Raw genomic sequence first — 18,970 nt, 5'->3', positions numbered from 1 at the left:
AATTCATGTATCTGTATATTGAAGTAATCAAAGAACTACTTAATAAGAGATCACCATGCTAGGCTTCACAGAATTTCAGACGTCTTTGAAGTATCAGGTAGAATTTCATATCCTACCTCCCCCCCCCCACAGCCCCACACCCCAACCACTCGCATGAAAGCAAAGCTATCCATTTCCTTTGATACTAGTAGATACTAAAGTGAATGTGAAACCTCAGTGTAAGCCTCCAGAGTTCCCAGTGCTCGGAAAAGACAACTAGGGATGTGAGGCATGGGTGGATGCATTCAGGGAGGCAGTACCTTACTCCACAATCTAGGTGGAAGACTTGATGATTCCTGTACAGAGCAGACAGGGCTCCCTCCATTCCATCCCTTCCCATAATGAGATAACAGTGCACCTAAGCAACTTCAGGAACACACATCCATCATCTTCATACTTGGTGCTTACGCAGGAGTTAAAAGTTGTAACTAATAAAAATTAATGCAAAATTTCAAAACAATCTCCAACAGAGACACAAACAAAAGAATTCATTTTAAAAGCAGCCGCTTGCTGATCTGCCTTTCATCAAGTTTCCACTGCCCTTTCCATTTTTCTTCATTTATACACAGGATAATGCTATTCAATTCTCAATAGATGACGGAGCCCTCCCACTCAGGGTATCCTTAACAACAATCTAAAAGTAAAATACAAAGAACAAAATTCTGCTGCTTTTGGTCATAAAATCAAAGTAGTACATCAGACTTATTTAAACCTCACTAAGTACAAATGACTAAGAATCAAACATCTTTATGCCTCAGATACTTAATGTCAGTTTCTAAAGTGTTTTCTTGGCTGGGCACAGTGGCACACACCTGTAACCCCAGCACTTTGGGAGGTTGGCAGATCACTTGAGGTCAGGAGTTTGAGAGCAGCCTGGCCAACATAGTGATACCCTGTCTCTACTAAAAATACAAAAATTAAGCTGGGTGCGGTGGCTCACGCCTGTAATCCCAGCACTTTGGGAAGCTGAGGCGGGTGGATAACAAGGTCAGGAGATGGAGACCATCCTGGCTGACACAGTGAAACCCCGTCACTACCAAAAATACAAAAAAATTAGCCGGGTGTGGTGGCAGGCGCCTGTAGTCCCAGCTACTCGGGAGGCTGAGGCAGGAGAATGGTGTGAACCCAGGAGGCGGAGCTTGCAGTGAGCCAAGATCGCACCACTGCACTCCAGCCTGGGCGACAAAGTGAGACTGTCTCAAAATAAATAAATAAATAAATAAATAAATAAATAAAAATATAAAAATTAGCCTGGTGTAGTGGCAAACACCTGTAATCCCAGCTTCTCAGGAAGCTGTGGCATGAGAATCACTTGAACCCAGGAGGTGGAGGCTGCAGTGAACCAAGATTGCGGCACTGCACTCCAGCCTGGGTGACAGAGCGAGACTCTGTCTCAAAAATTTAAAAAATAAATAAAAATAAAATAAAAAATGTTTTCTTGGAAATTCTGAAACAATTTTAAATGGCCACAAAGAAAGTACCCCAGATGAAATGGCTTTAAAAAGATAAAGGACAGAAATCATGTGATTTGCTGGAACAACTTCCAGGGCAGCACAGTCTAAATATGGCCAGGCAGAGTGTGCCGGGTCCCCAGCCATGAACACCAAGGGCTTCCAGGCACGCTGCTCCTTGGCTCTAGGGTGTTTATGGTGAGAGGCAAAACCAGAGAGAAACAAGAGAAAACAACACTCACCTGCTTTCCTTCCCGGGCTCTTTGGTCCTTGGCTATCGTGGCCAACACATTGGCTGCCTGCTCTCCTCCCATCACTGAGATACGAGCATTTGGCCAAATGTAGAGAAATCTTGGGCTGGGGGAAAAAAAGAAATAATAAACAAATTAAGTCAATATACAACCTAGATTTTCAGAGGCCCATGTTTGCCTTTTAAATTAGTGGTTCCTAATTCTGGCTGCACATTACAATCATCTGTGGAGCTTTCACAAATATACAAATGCCTGGAACCTACCCCAGACTAGACTCCAGAGGAGGGGCCTGAGCACGGACAGGACTTCTAAGTTCTCCATGTAATTCTGGGTATAAAAGTGTTCATAATATCCTCTCATGATCTACAGTCATGTCCTGTTTTCCATTCCTGATAGTGGTTATATGTGCTGTCTCTCTTTATTTTTTAGTTTAAGCATAGGATTATCAAGTTTGTTAAACTTTCAAACCAACCAACTTTGGGCTATACTGATTCTTCTATCTGATGTCTGCTCTTCATTATGTCCTTTCTATTTGTCATGCGTTTAATGTGCTGTTCTTTGAACTTCTCACAGATGAAGGCTTAGCTCACTGGCTTGCAGTCTTGCTTCTTTTCCCATATATGCCTTTAAGTCTACATACCTTTCTCAGAGCCAGACTTTAGCTGCACTGCACAAATCTTAATGTGTGGCATTTTCATTATCAGCCATTTCAAGTATTTCTTGACTCCCATTGTAGATTTCTTCCAATTAACACCTTTGGCATTAAATTTCATTTCACCCCTCCAGATGATACAAATTAAGGTATAATTGATTGAGATCTGGGAATGGCATTCTTTATTTCAAATAAACCTGAAATAAACTGACCATGTATTTTATACTTGAAGCATGTTTCTTTGTTTCAGAGAAACTCATGACACCCTACCTATACGCTCTGCCACACATCCCATAGTTTCCAGCTCCATACGAGCCCCCAATGATGAGGGTTATCTTAGGCACTTGGGCACAGGCCACAGCAGCCACCATCTTGGCACCATCCTTGGCAATTCCTTCAGCTTCATACTCTCTACCAACCATAAATCCTGAGAGAAAGATCAGAAAGAGAGCCTCTGGGTGATGGGATTAATATGCGGAATGCAATTCCACCAAAAGGACATCTTGTTTTACTAAACTCATTTTACTAAACGCCTCTCGCCTTAAGAAAATGTTTATATGTGAAACATGCCGTTAAAAAGTTTGCTTTAAAAGGATAAAATAAAATTTTCTCTAATCGCTTTCTAAATTTTCTTAAAGCAGTTCATCTGGATGCACACAGAAACCTTCAAACAATATGAGGATGCAATCTATCTTCAAGAGATGATCTCGGCTGGGTGCAGTGACTCACCCCCATAATACCAACAATTTGGGAAGCCTAAGTGGGAGGATGACTTGAGGCCAGGCGTTTGAGACCAGCCTGGACAACAAAGCGAGACCCTACCTCTATTTAAAAATAAATACATAAAAATTTTTTAAAAGAGATGATGTCAAAGAAGCAGCTTGATGCTGAAAAGAATGTGACATGGCTAGCTAAGGACAAAGTGCTGTGATGAGCCCAACTATGAGGGCTTCAGCCTTCACTGACCTGGTTTTAAAACAGACTGTTCTTTCTAAACTGATGCTTTAAAACTTTGATGACATAAAGATGAATGTTTCATAGAGATGCTAACAGTCCCTGCCAATGACTCAATAGCAAGGTTAAAAAAACACTATTTTTCCATTTCAATACAGGATCCTTCTATTTCTTCAAGCCCCTAGCTCTGTGGAGGCTGCTCTGCAACTTCACTGCCTTCCAGAACTTGGGTTCCTCTTTCTCTGCCTTATAACACTGAGTCGGGCTTTGCTTGTCTCCTTACCCTGCCAGTCTCCAGCGAAGGCATTTCTTCCATCTGTGGACCTGCAGACTCACCTGCCTCATTGACTGCCACTATCCCTGGTTTGCCAAACTCCAGTATCTGGTCATCCAATTCAACCCAACCAGTTCCCCCAGAGCATGTGCCTCCTGCAGTCACCACAGGAATGGCAGCACAGCCCTTTACTTGGCACCACCTGCTTCCTGCAGCTACCCTACTCAGCCAGACCCTCAGAAAAGCTCAGAAACTCCTCAATCTCCTCAGCCTTGACTCCACTGTAACATTCCCACCATACCTACTTCAAATATCAGCTATCTTCAAGTTCTTACCCCACCCAACCCAACCCATCACCCCTCTATTCTCTGGAGGGGATCCTGCCTTCAAAAAGAAGAGTGAGGCATCTCACTTTGCTTTCTCAAATCCTTCTCCTTCCCATCTTAAGAAAACTGCATAATCATGCTCCCTGTCTTCCTTTACTCTTGAAGAAAAAGGAAAAAATCAGAAGTACTCGAAGACTGTCACTGAACCTTCTTCTCTTCTCTCGGGGGGTTCTTATCTATTCCCACAGCTTTAAAATTACCTCCATATTCTGATGATGTCTACATGTGCATCTCTACCTAAAACACCTCTCCTGTACTGAGACTTATTCACCTGCTACTATATGCCTCCAGGTGAATATCCCACAGGAACCTCAAATGCAATGCTGAAAAACTAAACTCAACCCAACAGGGCCAAAACAAAATAAAAATGTAGATATCTTCAAACCACAGAGTTTTAACTGCCTGGTGGTTAACAATCCAGGAATCATTATTAAAAACAAGAACTCTGGTATAGTTAGGCTTCAGAATCCTTTCTATCTGCCCTTTTACATAAGTTGCCACGCAGGACCCTCTTAGGCTGCCATTTGGATATAACTTCTCTCAACACTCATCTAACCAAATATCATGAACCTAAGTAGCTCACAGGATGAAGATGCTTTAGCACCAGTACTATTTCAAGCCCTGTTGACTGCCAAGAGCCTGACTCCCCCTTCTCATAGAGGCTTGCATGATCCCAACAACTACTAAGAGCCTCTCCTTCCTTTGAAGCTGAGGTAGCCTGGGATGGGGGAGGCTGTTTTCTGCTAACCAACATATCTGAGTGCCCTGTATATCTCAGACACTCTGCAACATATAATGAAGGATACCAGAGAATCGGAGAATTCACTCTTGAACCGTAACAGACCTTAAAAATCAATTTATCTATCATGTTAAGATCATCTCTGGAGAAAAGTCCAGAGAGGTGACATATCTCACTTTGGTCATACCATTCTTTGGGGCCAAAACTCGAATCCCCAGACTTTGGTTCAGGGTATACACATACATTTTAAAATGATGTTACTTCAAGTAGAATTAACTGTACAATAAAAGGGAAGACCGTAGCACGTGCCTGAAATCTGGAGGAGGAAAAGGGTCCTAGGAAAAGCATAATGCTCTCTGCAGTGATCAGATCATGCTCCTGCTGCTTTCTGGGTGTGTGGCTGTGCACACACAGGAGTAAAGGGTGGCCATGTGAATGCTGATCACGTACATAACTCAGAAATAGCTTCATTTAGAAAATATGGATAATCAGCCAGGTGTGGTGGCTTGTGGCTCATGTCCGTAATCCCAGCACTTTGGGAGAACAAGGCGGGCAGACTGCTTGAGCTCAGGAGTTTGAGACCAGTCTGGGCAACATGGTCTGGGTGAAACTACGTCTCTACAAAAATACAAAAATTAACCAGGCATGGTGGCACATGCCTGTAGGCCCAGCTACTTGGGGGAAAGAAAATATGGATAATCTCCTCAGAGGGCCACGGCTCACTGCAACCCCCCCGGTTCACCATTCTTCTGCCTCACCCGATACTGGGACTACAGGCCCTCCACCATTTTTAGTAGAGACGGGGTTTCACCGTGGTCTCGATCTCCTGACCTCATGATCCGCCTGCCTCGGCCTCCCAAAGTGCTGGGATTACAAGGGTAAGCCACCGCGCCCAGCCGAAAAGTGCTAACTCTTAAAGGGCCTCCAGAAAGAGCACGTCCAGTAGAACTTCCTGCTCTGATGAAGTGGTCTACATGTGTGCTGTCCAATACATGAGCCACACTGATGGTACAGCTCTGGAATCAATACAACCAAACTGATTAAGCTATTTTCTTACCAGTAATGTTTTGAAGGAACAGCAGAGGAATATTTCTTTGGCAGCATAACTGGACAAAGTGAGCACCCTATAAGCAAATAACATAAAAATCTTTTTAAAAGGGAATTAACTCTATTATCATCATGCATTCTATAAACACCACCACTTCAGCCAAAGACAAGAAAGAATACTCCCCTTTAAAATTTTTTCTCTTCTTCTTCTTCTTCTTATTATTATTATTTTTTTAAAGAAACATGGTCTCACTCTGTTGCCCAGGCTGGAGTACAGTGGCACAATTATAGTTCACTGCAGCCTCAAACTCCTGGGCTCAAGCAATCCCCCTGTCTCAGCCTCCCAAGTAGCTGGAACTACAGGTGTGTGCTACCACTCCTGGCTAAGAATATCCTTTGTTTGGCTAGTCTTACCTTATAGTAAGAGTAATAGTAATAGTACAGTGCTACTCCTCTATCAATAGGATATGTAACTGTAGGTTTGTACTATACTGGTTTTGCACAATCACCTGTATAATCACTGGCACATGACTCTAAGACTATTGTTGGCGGCAAAGATGAAGTCAATCACTAACATTGTAAACAGCAAGTGAAACTTAAGTAACAGAAAAGAAAGAACTGATGCCAATGAGAATTGCTGAACTCTGCTATATGACAATTCTCTAGCTCTCCGCTTTAGAAAAGCCAGAATATAAACCCTCCTGGGATATGAAGATGACATTTCCATTTTGATGATCATCTGAAATTCTTTAATGCATTAAGATTATAGTAAATATATCATCCTTGCCACCATTCCCCAGATAAATGGAATTTTAGATTAGATGAGTGATAGAAATCTTCTAACCTTGAGTTTAGGAAATTATTTAATGATACAAAAATACAACTATTTCTTCCCTAAAGATTGTATGAGTTAGGAAACTCTTATAAACCATTTCCTTTATGTTTTAGTCTATCTGAATTTCTCTTTACCTCTACTGGAAATGCCTTGTCAGGTACAAAATTGCAAAGTAATTGCTCGACTTCAATATGACTACATTTACAAGAATGAGAAAATCACATAGACCTTTGGGGCTTATTTCAACAAATGAAACATCAGGCTGAGGCCAAACATAACTCCTCTGGGGTTTATTTGTGCCAAGCTGACAAATAAAGCCAGGCAGAGTTTGTTTGGACTCAGTCTGACATTTCCTCTATTGAAATAAGTATATTATATATTCATTAAAAGTCATTATTTCAGGAATATCTAATATTTTGAGAAATACTGTCTATATACTATTAAATGAAAACACGCAGAACCTCTCTATATATAGCATATCAATTTTTTAAAAAAGGAAACTATTAAGAAAAAATAATAAAATGTTACTAAAAGCTATTTCTGGTATAATTATAAGTGATTTTTTATTTTTGTTACTTTTAATTTCTTGTTCTCATTTTATAATCGAGTTGAAGGAGTAATAATAAATAGCAGAATACAGAAACCAATTTTACTGATAAAAAATTTCACCAAAGACAAATTCTTCCTCAATCAGGGTATGAAAGAACTCAACTGCCTATTATCTGCATCAATAAAGAGACCTTTTACCCTGTTATTTCAAGAGAAAAAGCAATACTAAACATATTTTTTCTTAAGGAAACATTTTACTTCCTGAAGCAGTTTGGTGAATTAAAATTTTTTTAAAAGACATTTTTATCAAATAAGTATATGAATTACATTTATCCAAGTTTAGGTAAATCTGAGACGATACATGAAATCAAATAATAACTAAGCCAAAAGATATTCAAGAACTCCCTCTTTTTTCTGATGTCTTGGAGGACTGAATTAAATAATAATAATAATAAATAAAAAGAACTTCCTTTTTTAAAGCCACAGGTCCAGTAACAAAGACCCACTATTCTCATTTCCAAAAAGTAAAAATACAATAAAGTTAAAGCAATAATGGGATAGAAGAGAATAAACAGATCATGTCTCAGAACCACCTGAATCTTTTTTTTTTTTTTTTTTTTTTTTTTTAATTATACTTTAGGTTTTAGCAGCCACCTGAATCTTTGAACCATGAGACCTCTGAGTCCCACCAGGACATGAAGCACTTTCAGGACAAGTATTCTCTATCATCTGAGAATATGTACATGTCCTCTATAGCAATTATAACCCAAGTATCTTAGGAGAATTTTCCTAAAATGAGCACATTTTTAATAGTGCTCCAGATGGTTCATCAGCACGTTAATGTAAACCACCATAAAAACTGTTTCAAATACTAACGTTCATGCACATATACACACACGCATGCACACACACACACATGCCCGCGCACACAGCGTTCTGGTTGCTGAGGCATCTAGTTAAGCATTTTTATACTTTTATGCAATAAATTTTAACTCATTATTTGACCTTCAACATTACGTTAAATTAAAACAGAAAATCTTGAAATATTTTTAACAGTACTTGCCTTTTTTGCAGATTCAGAAAAGAGAACTCCGTTGTTTCCAACGATACCTACTGGGTACCCAAATATTCGAGCAAATCCTCAAAAGAAAATTCAAAGAAGATTTATGTTTTGTGCTTTTCCAAGGGCTTCTAATTCACAAGCAAGAGGTATATTTACACATTCTTTAATATCAGATCCAAGTTTAAAATGCAAAGAGATTTTGTCTATGGTATAAAACAGCTCATGTCACAATCTTCTTGTTCCTAAGGTCCTAGACTCTGGTTTCTTTTGCTTCTAGAAAGGGTCATGATACATGTTGAGTTATCCATTTGTCTTGATTGATTTGGTTAAATAATTGGCTTACTGTATTATCCATTTATTCATTTATCTCAGTGTCTAGTATGTGCCAGACACTAGGGATACTATAAAAATATTTTTAATATCAAAATAATTATTGAAGAAAAATTAACAGATAACAGAGAGTATCAACATACTAATAAGCCAGAAAACTGAATTTTTTTTTTGAGACAAGGTCTCACTCTGTTGCCTAGGCTGGAACACAGTAGCACAGTCATGGCTCACTGCAGCCTCAAATTCTCACGCTTCAAGTGATCCTCCCTCTTACCTCAGCCTCCTGAGTAGCTAACACTACAGACACTCACCTCCACACCCAGCTAGTTTTTGTATTTTTTGTAGAGATGGGGTTTCGCTATGTTGCCAGGCTGGTCTCGAACTCCTGGGCTCAAGTGATCCTCCCACCTTGGCCTCCCAGAGTACTGGGATTATAGGCATGAGCCACCACGCCCAGCCTGAATCTTTAAAGATTTGCTTTTTTTTTTTTTTTTTTTCTTCTTTACTCTGGCTTTGTCTGGATTTACGACTTTTTAAAAATCATCATGTTCTTATTTATCTATTTATGAGACAGGGTATTTTTCTGTCGCCCAGGCTGGAATGCAATGGTGAGATCATGGCTCACTGCAGCCTCAACCTCCCGGGCTCAAGTGATCCTCCCACCTTGGCCTCCCAAGCAGCTGGGACTATAGGCCCCAGTAGTCACTACACCTGGCTAATTTATCATGTTTATTTAATGTGATACAATGAAACCCTGATTTGATGGCCACCTACATGTCTTTCAGTCCTAAAATCCCAGCCAAAAACTTATGCAGTACATCCTAAATGGCACTGCCACTTACAGAAGTAATTCAGAAAGGGGTAAACTTCCAAAAAGTCCAGCAATCCATTCTTAGTCCTGCTTCACTGCACAAAGACATGGGAATTTAACCCATCACTCACCGGAAAGATGTTACCCCTCCAAATGTGCAAACCTGTTAACTACTTAGATTCAACCCACACTAGGCCCCGCTTAGGGATCTCCAGGAACAGACAGGATGCGCTGAGTAGGGAACATGTCCCACACTACTAGGGACACACATAAAGGGAGGGTCTTCACCAACTGCCTGATCCAAACCTGAGTTACAAACGGGAAAGCACGGTGTCCAAGAAATGACTATAGGCTACACATGGTAAGTGCTGAGGCAGGAGGAAACCCTGAGGAACTTTCAGAGACATTTGAGACCCAGAAAAATCTGTTCTCCCCTCTCACCTCCTCACCCTTTATGCCTCCCACATTCTCATTCCTCCCACCCTTCTTATCTACCACCCCCACCCCCACCCCCCACCACCAGCCTCTCAATTCCCTTCTTCTCCTTCTCATTCCCCTTCTCTGTCCCTAAATGTATTTGAACTCCAGTACAGTCAAGAGATGGAAGAAACCAGGTTGTGTATTCTAGGGGACAAGAGTGACAGGGCTTTTAGCAAGTAGGAGGCAAATCCATAAAAGCAGGTAACAAAGACAGCCCATCCATCTTTAGAGAAAGCAGAAACGGCTTTGACTTGTTTGAAACTGCTACACAATGACTGTTACATTCTGAACAATTTGGTGACAAATCCTGTCTATATATCAAACAAAAAGCTTTTAATCACTTAAACACCTAAGTACAAAAACATAAATTCTACTCCCAGTGTGAACCCTCCTTTTGTTCACAAATCAAACTAGGACAAAGTACTGTGATTTATCCTTAAGCCTCAATGTATATTTGCAATTTGGATTTCTGTAGCTAGTTTTTTTCCTACTCTGGTATTACCTTTGACTAACTACTATATTTTCAAGTTTTTTATGAACAAGTAAAATTCACAAAATTTGTTCTTCCATTTGTCCCAAATAGATTATTATGGGTCTAGCATCTATCTCAAAAACTTTTCTTCAAAGGCCTACAAACGAAACAGTTTAGATTAAAAAAATTAACTTTTATAAACATCCTTATTTTGTTTTTCCTGACGGGATATACTGAATTCTCAATCTAGTGTCTGCATGAATCAGCTAAGACCTACACAGAAGCTGTGAGAAGGTTTAACTCACTCTATATCCTTCTGGGAAGGTAAACACAATAGAAAACTTCCTTGTTGAATTGGACACCAAAGAACAAAGGAAACAGTGCTGAAATTTGCAAAATAATTATTGTTATCCAGAAAAACAAAAAGAACTACAAGTATTTTCTACTAATTTTACTATAAGAACCTTTTTATACAACTAATGTCACAAAGTCACAGATAGGGACCCACACCACAGCATCTAGCTATTACCATTTACAACTATTTGGATTCATGAAGCCATTAAGCTACAAATTGTCTTTATAAAGCAGTTCCTTTTGAAAACTGGCTCACACATTCGTAGTGCTCTCAACAACAAAGCCCATGTCAAGTGTATCAAAGTCTTGAAACAAGAGATTCCTGATTTTCAAAGCAGCAGAAAGTGTTCGTATTTTCAATTCTTCACCTTTATACCTGTAACTAATGTGTCTCCATAAAAGGCTTTGAACTCAGTGAATCTGCTTCCATCCACGATTCTGGCAATGACCTAAGAGGAAAAACAACAATGGCCTTGAGAAATTATATTATAAAATAATTTTTGTATTAAAGTTACTTATAGGAAAACAATTCACAGTGAAGTTGTCACTTTCACAAAATTTTACACTACACAGAAAATCTCACTAGAATTTCATTTGACATGCCTGCTTAATGCCCTGAAGTCATTCTGGGTTCTGATTTTATACTTCACTATACAAGCAACAGCACCATGCTGTAGGCAAGAAAAGCAGGAAAGGCTCCACAGGCTGGTTGCTAGACTTAGAGCTTCAAGGACTGTTCGAGTGCACTGGCAGAGGTTCAGGGATGCAATCAGAAAGCTGGGTAGAGACAGGGCTCAGAGTCAAAAGACACAGGCTCCAATCTAAGATATCAGGTATGACTGGTGTGCCCTGGAGTAAGTCACTTCACCCCTCTGAGTCTCAGTTCTCACTTCTGGAATGATGGAACAGAAGAGCTGTGAAGATATGATCTACTTGTAAGGAAGTAGGAACCTACAAAAATCAGGCTGAGATGAAAAGCCAGCTCTGACTCCCAGCTCTCCCACTGAGAAACTAGAAAATTTTCTAAGCTTCGGTTTCCTCATCTGTTTAAAAAAAAAAAAAAAATGTAAAAAGTGCTAATTCTTCCTTTCAGCAAGAAATAATAAATTAGAAAAAAAATAAAAGGATAAACAGCACTATCAGTTAACAGGGTAGAAAAAAGAAAAATAAAACGTAAAAAATAAAAATAAAGTGCTAACTAAAGCATACTGCCAGGCTCTCATTAAAGTGTAGCTATCACTATTATTAAGCCCTTAATAAAGACTCACTAATTCTGAATCTGGTATATTTGAAGGATCATCAACATATGTATAAACGAGTGGAAATTACTAAATAGTTTATCCTTGCGGCTTATCATTATATATCAGGACTACTGTAAGGAGTTCTAAACATGAAGCAAATTTTCAATTTCAGAAACTATTTTAGATGATACATACTCTTTTTCTACATAGTTTGCACTTCCCTTTTGCTGTTTGCCACATCAATCAAAATCTTGTTTTGGCTGAAAACTGAGTGAATGCTTCCCAACATCTTTCTCTCCATCAAGTAAAAGTTTACTCTGAATTATTTTTTACTTCTTTTCCTAAAAAATCCAATAATGTAATGGGAATGTAATGGTTATCTGTTTTGGGCGCTATATACCTCTAAAAATTGTACCTTTAACAAGCAATCAACACGTAACAACTATCATTCTTCCACACAGAGATACGGCTGCTCAAAGGGCACAGCAATCTAGGACCATTTAGTGAAAAACTATGTTGCATTTGCATTACAATTAACACCACCAGGCCACATAAAATACATTCACTTATCTTCACAAAAAATCCATAACGTTGAGAAAGCGAAAACAGCCTTGTTGCTGACATGGAGAAGGTTTGAGTAGTCTGGATAGAAAATCAAGCCAGCCACAACATTCCCTTTAATCCAGAGCAAGGTCTTAACTCTCTTCAATTCCCTGAAGGCTTGGATAGGTGAAGTCGCAGAAGAAAAATCTGAAGCTAGCAGAGACTGGTTCATGAGGTTTAAAAAAAAAAAAAGCCATTTGTACCACGAAAGTATAAGGTGAGGCAGCAAGTGCTGATGTATTATAGAAGCTACAGCAAGTTATCCAGAAGATCTAGCTAAGATCATTGATGAAGGTGGCTACATTAAACAACAGATTTTCAGATGAAACAGGCTTCTGGTGGAAGAAGATGCCACCTAGGAATTTCATAGCTGGAGAGGTCAGTGCACATCGTCTGAGGACAGGCTTACTCTCTCGTTAAAGGCTAACGCAGCTGGTGACTTTCAGTTGCAGAATTATCCTAAATCTACTCTGCCTGTGCTCTATAAGTGGAACAGCAAACCCTAGATGACAGCATATGTATTTGTGGCATGGTTTAATGAATTTTTAAGGCCACTATTGAGACGTACTACTCAGAAAAAAAGATTTATTTCAAAATATTACTGCTCACTGACAATATATCTGGTCACTCAAGACTCTGATAGAGATGCACAAAGAGATGAGTGTTCTTTTCATGCCTGCTGTTATAACATCCACTCTGTAGCCCATGGAGCAAGGAGTCATTTTTACTTTTAAGTCTTATTATTTAAGAAATACATTTCCTGGGCCGGGCGTGGTGGCTCACACCTGTATTCTCAGCACTTTGGGAGGCCAAGACGGGTGGATCACCTGAGTTCAGGAGTTCAAGACCAGCCTGACCAATATGGTAAAACCCTGTCTCTACTAAAAATACAAAAATTAGCTGGGAATGGTGGCATGCACCTGTAATCCCAGCTACTTGGGAGGCTGAGGCAGGAGAATTGCTTGAACCTGGGAGACAGATGTTGCAGTGAGCCAAGATTGCGCCACTGCACTCCAGCCTGGGCAACAGAGCGAGACTCCGTCTCAAAAAAAAAAGAAACACATTTCCTCAGGCTATAGTCGCCATAGATAGTGATTCCTCTCACAGATCTGGGCAAAGTAAATCATAAACTTTTGGAAAGGATTCACCATTCTAGATGCCATTGAGAATATTCACGATTCATGCGCGCAGGTCAAAATATCAACATTAAGCATATTTAATTAAATTAAAGATACTGGAAGCAGTTGATTCCAACCCTCATGGGTAACTTTGAGGGGTTCAAAATTTCAATGGATGAAGTCACTTCAGATGTGGTGGAATTAGTAAGATAACTAGAGTTAGAAGTGGAGTCTGAAGATGTAACTGAACTGCTGCAATTTCATGTTCAAACTTGAACAGATGAGGAGCTGCTTCTTATGAATGAGCAAAAAAAGTTTCTTGAGATAGAACGTACTCCTGGTGAAGACGCTACAAACACTGTGAAATGACAACTACGGATATAGAGTATTACATAAATTTAGTTAATAAAGCAGTAGTCAGGTTTGAGGGGACTGACTCATTTTGAAAGTTTTACCCTGGGCCAGGCACAGTGGCTCACGCCTGTAATCCCAGCACTCTGGGAGGCCGAGGCGGGCAGATCATGAAGTCAGGAGATCGAGACTATCCTGGCTAATACGGTGAAATCCCGTCTCTACTAAAAATACAAACAATTAGCCAGGCGCGGTGGCGGGCGCCTATAGTCCCAGCTACTCAGGAGGCAGGAGAATGGCATGAACCCGGGAGGTGGAGCTTGCAGTGAGCCGAGATTGCGCCACTGCACTCCAGCCTGGGTGACAGAGGGAGACTCTGTCTGAAAAAAAACAAAGAAAGTTCTACCCTGGATCAAATGCTAGCAAACAGTATTGCATACTACAGAGAAATATTTCATAAAAACAAGAGTCAGTCAGGGTGGCAGACTTCACTGTTGTCTTATTTTAAGAAATTGCCACAGCCACCCCAACCTTCGGCAACCTCCACCCTGATTAGCTGGCTGTCATTAGCATCAAGGCAAGACCCTCCACCAGCAAAAGATGATTCACTGAAGGTTCAGATGATTGTTAGCGTTTTTAAAAGCAATAAGGTATTTTTAAATTAACATATGTACTTTTTAAAGGCAAGGTGCTCCTGCACACTTAACAGACTACAATATAGTATAAACATAACTTTTATATGCTCTGGAAAACCAAAAAGTTCATGTGACTCACTTTATTGTGATATTAACTCTATTGCAGTGATCTGGAACTGAACCCACAATGTATCTGAGGTGTGCCTGTGCTTTAAAATGTATTTCACACACAAATGACATAAATTCTAACAATTGTTGACTCTATGAGGTTCATATACAGGTGATCATTGTATTATTCTTTGAACATCTCAGCATATTTGAAAATTTCTTAGGAAGAAGGAGGGAAATGTTAAAATTTCCTAGACTTATACATAGAATAACGTATCTTTAAGCTGACCTTAAAAGCTATAACTTTAATACTTTTTTTTTTTTAAAGAATGCATTAATTGGCCAGGTGTGGTGGCTCACACCTGTAATCCCAGCACTTTGGAAGGCTGAGGTGGGCGGATCACCTAAGGTCGCGAGTTCGAGAAAAGCCTGGCCAACATGGGGAAACCCCATCTCTACTAAAAATACAAAAATTAGCCAGGTATGGTGGCAGGTGCCTGTAATCCCAGCTACTTAGGAGGCTGAGGCAGGAAAATCGCTTGAACCTGGGAGGCGGAGGTTGTAGTGAGCCGAGATTGTGCCACTGCACTACAGCCTGGGTAACAGAGCGAAACTCTGTCTCAAAAAAAAAAAAAAAGAATATTAATTAACTGTTGAATGGAGGATTAAAGGAAGCAGACAGATAATATGATACTATCCCTATTTCTAGAAGCAGAAAGCAATGTTCAGAGAGGTTAAATCCCAGGACTACTGACTGGGAGAATGAGAACTGGAATCCAGGTTTCCCAACTCAGATTCCAATGCTGTCCCACAGCTCCATACACTATTAAGACTTCCATATAAGGAGCTGGGCGTGGTGGCTCACGCCTGTAACTCCAGCACTTTGGGAGGCTGAGGCGGGAGGAGTGCTTCAGCTCAGGAGTTCAAGACCAGCCTGGGAAACATGGCGAGACCCCGTCTCTAAACAAAAAAGCAAAACAAAACAAAACAACAACAACAACAAAAAAAGACTTCCATATAAGGCTTATTTGCCAATATAGAAAAATGTAACAAATTATATTCACAATAATGACCATGGATCAGCAAAAGGTAGAAGTCCAGGTTACTATTTAAGAAGACACAAGTCAGCTGGGCGTGGTGGCTCACACCCGTAATCCCAGCACTTTGGAGGCTGAAGCGGGCGGATCATGAGGTCAGGAGATAGAGACCATCCTGGCTAACATGGTGAAACCCCATCTCTACTAAAAATTCAAAAAAATTAGCCGGGTGTGGTGGCGGGCACCTGTAGTCCCAGCTACTCGGGAGGCTGAGGCAGGAGAATGGCGTGAACCGGGAAGGTGGAGCTTGCAGTGAGCCGAGATCATGCCACTGCACTCCAGCCTGGGCAACAGAGCAAGACTCCGTCTCAAAAAAAAAAAAAAAAAAAAAAAAAAAAAAGATACAAGTCTATCTTTTTAAAAGGATTTCCATTAAAATGAAATGAAAACAACATGAAGGCATGTGTTTGTATCTGTTTGTTTGCTTGTTTGCTTCTGTATCCCCGGCACCTGAAACAACCCCTGAATAGAACAAATACTCAATAAATACTGTGGATAAATGAAAAAGTGGCTACACGAAAAAGGGTGAATTCTCAGCCAACCAGAGAACTTGGATACCTGGAACTCATTTTTCTCTTTTATTTATTTATTTATTTTTATTTTTATTTATTTATTTATTTATTTGAGACAGAGTCTCACTCTGTCACCCAGGCTGGAGTGCAGTGGTGCAATCTCGGCTCACTGTAACCTTTGCTCCCAGGTTCAAGCGATTCTCTTGTTTCGGCCTCCCGAGTAGCTGGGATTACAGGCATGTGCCACCATGCCCGGCTAATTTTTGTATGTTTAGTAGAGATGGGGTTTCACTATGTTAGCCAGCTGATCTCCAACTGCTGGACTCAAGGGATCTGCCTGCCTCCACCTCCCAAAGTGCTGGGATTACAGGCATGAACCACTGCGCCTTGCCCAACACATTTTTCAAGTATGTCAGAATTTAAGTGCCATTTTTTTCTGTGCTTATAATTAAAAGTCAAACTAAAAACCTAATTTAAAAATTTACAATTAACTAAGTCATGTTTGCTAAAGTGACGTATCACTTGAAGCTCAATAAAATCCAGGATTTAAGACCCACTAGCAGTGCTGGGGTATTGCCTAAATAAATCCATACAACAGAACGTTACACCCATCAATGCATTCAGAAAATCGTTACTGATTACTTACCATGTTGCCAAGTACTATTATAGGAATTAAGATCTAGCCGTAGAAAATATTTCATGAAGAATTTCTAAAGACATAGGGAAATGTTTATAATTTAAACTAGAAAAAGTAAAATAAAAAAATATACGTATGCACTAACTCAACTACATAAAAATGTGCGTATATACACATTAAGCTAAAACATCCAAATATTAGCCACCTTCTTTAGAGGGTGGAATTATATGCAATTTAATTTTTTTCTTTTCTGTATTTTCTATATTTTTCACAACTAATATATAATATTTTATAGTCAAGGGGGAAATATAATTTGAAATATTAAAACTTCCAGCACAGAATTTGATATTAAGATAATTTCCTAATTTAAAAACTACTCTGCCAGCTATGGGTACTGAACAAAATAGAAGACTATATGCTCTAAACCCTAAAAGTTATCCATCTAAATTACAGAACACTATGTCGACAATGTGTAACCATAGCAACATTTTCAACTGTAATCAGGTCTAATCATTGCAAATGTCATATTGATCTAAAAGGGTATGTTTTTTCTTCCAACAACTTACTGACATTTCATCCATTTCCCAAAGTAAGAACAATGAAAAGAAATAGCTGACAATTGTTAAGCTGCCTTACATCATTCATAATGTGCACAGGACATGGAGTCTTACTTATGACCAAATCACACTTTTTGCGCAATGAAAACTTTCCAATCATTGAGGTCCCCCACTCCCCTCTTTTAGTATTTACTCTGTACCAATGATATCTACAGTATGGAAAGGTATCGTTGCCACATATGTCACTGCTTACTGAGATCCACATCTATTTCTAGGCATGAACATATCTTAACAAACTTTAGCTTTGAAAATAGATACACATACAAAGAGACTCACAGCTGGTCAAAAAGCTCACAGTTCCACTTTCACATACCTCTCGGACATCAAAGTTCCTCTTAAGGTTAGCACCAACTATTCCATACAATTCATCAGCAGGAAATAAAGGCTCTTCAGAAGGTTCAATGGTGACCTGCAGAAATATAGATTATGTTAACCTCTTTAAAGACATGATTTCAAGGCGTAGTGAGTCAAAATGCATTTCAGGAAAATAAAAGATATAAGAACATATCGTACTCACATTCAATTTCTTCTGATAATTTAGATTCCTCACAACCTTCCTAGTTAAGTGAAGGGCATGATGATCATCCAAAGCATAGTGGTCACTTACTCCAGACTTTCTACAGAGTAAGCAAACTAAACTCGTCAGAACAGGGAAAAGGAAAACAATTAAATATTTCAAGTCCCAAGTATCTTCTCTCATCTAAAGATGACAGCACTTTTACTTCTAAAACATTTAAAAAATTTGTCATCTTTAATAAATGTCATCTTAAGTAGTCCTTTTAAGAACCCTGGCAAAACTGTATTCCCTTTGTTTTACAAACAGGAAAAGCTGAAGTACACATAAGTTAAGTACCTTCACCTAAGACCACAAGTAGCTGCATAAGAACCCATGCCTTATATTTTCTAACCTTAACCTTCCTTTGCTAGACCAAGGGGCCTTGCTGACAAAGGCTATTCTATTAAGTACTCATCCCCTGTACCTTAAGCAGAATTGCATGTGATGAAGGCCAACCACAGATGGCACGCTTTCATGATATAGTTGGTTACAGCATAAACTGTATACATAACTGAGCTCCTAATGGAGATGCCAACTTTGGCCTCTCATTTCTGAGAGAACTCTGAGCCACCTCCCTACAAAGTTACACTGACAGTAAGCCATCACAGGCAACAAATGAAAAAGCTTGAATACATTGGCCCTTCGATTATGCGTAAAAATTGGAACTGGTAAAACGGTTCTGAGGCAGGGGCCATGGACGTTCCTGTTCAATTTCAAGTGCAGTGAATGAAGTACGGGCTTGCTCTGGTTATTAGTCCGTCCCAATTAGATGGCCTGTTATTTCAGATGTAGATAAACTATGACTTTC

At 39.6% G+C, this 18,970-nt stretch overlaps 1 protein-coding gene across 5 annotated transcripts in view; it reads right to left on the bottom strand.

The window, feature by feature from the left end:
• The window catches only part of MCCC2 (methylcrotonyl-CoA carboxylase subunit 2), a 111,793-nt gene that overhangs the window by 53,027 nt on the left and 39,796 nt on the right, over positions 1-18,970 (bottom strand). For 4 of the 5 annotated variants that reach the window (XR_009211778.1, XM_058433984.1, XM_032144774.2 and 1 more), the window contains exons 9-15: positions 18,124-18,223; positions 17,920-18,015; positions 11,064-11,136; positions 8,241-8,317; positions 5,804-5,870; positions 2,664-2,820; positions 1,733-1,847 (exon numbers count right to left, since the gene is read on the bottom strand). Coding sequence is in view for 3 of the 5 variants with exons in the window: in XM_058433984.1 (XP_058289967.1) it covers positions 1,733-1,847; positions 2,664-2,820; positions 5,804-5,870; positions 8,241-8,317; positions 11,064-11,136; positions 17,920-18,015; positions 18,124-18,223 (685 nt within the window). In the remaining 2 variants the exon portion in view is untranslated. Of the gene's footprint in view, positions 1-299; positions 468-1,732; positions 1,848-2,663; positions 2,821-5,803; positions 5,871-8,240; positions 8,318-11,063; positions 11,137-17,919; positions 18,016-18,123; positions 18,224-18,970 lie in introns of all 5 variants that reach the window. The other variant, XR_004246335.2, reaches the window with a different exon arrangement.

This window comes from Hylobates moloch, unplaced genomic scaffold, assembly GCF_009828535.3.
Source record: "Hylobates moloch isolate HMO894 unplaced genomic scaffold, HMol_V3 SCAFFOLD_23, whole genome shotgun sequence".
Taxonomy (NCBI): Eukaryota; Metazoa; Chordata; class Mammalia; order Primates; family Hylobatidae; genus Hylobates; species Hylobates moloch.
Note: the sequence above shows the minus strand (reverse complement) of the source record. Positions and strands in the feature narration are given on the sequence as shown.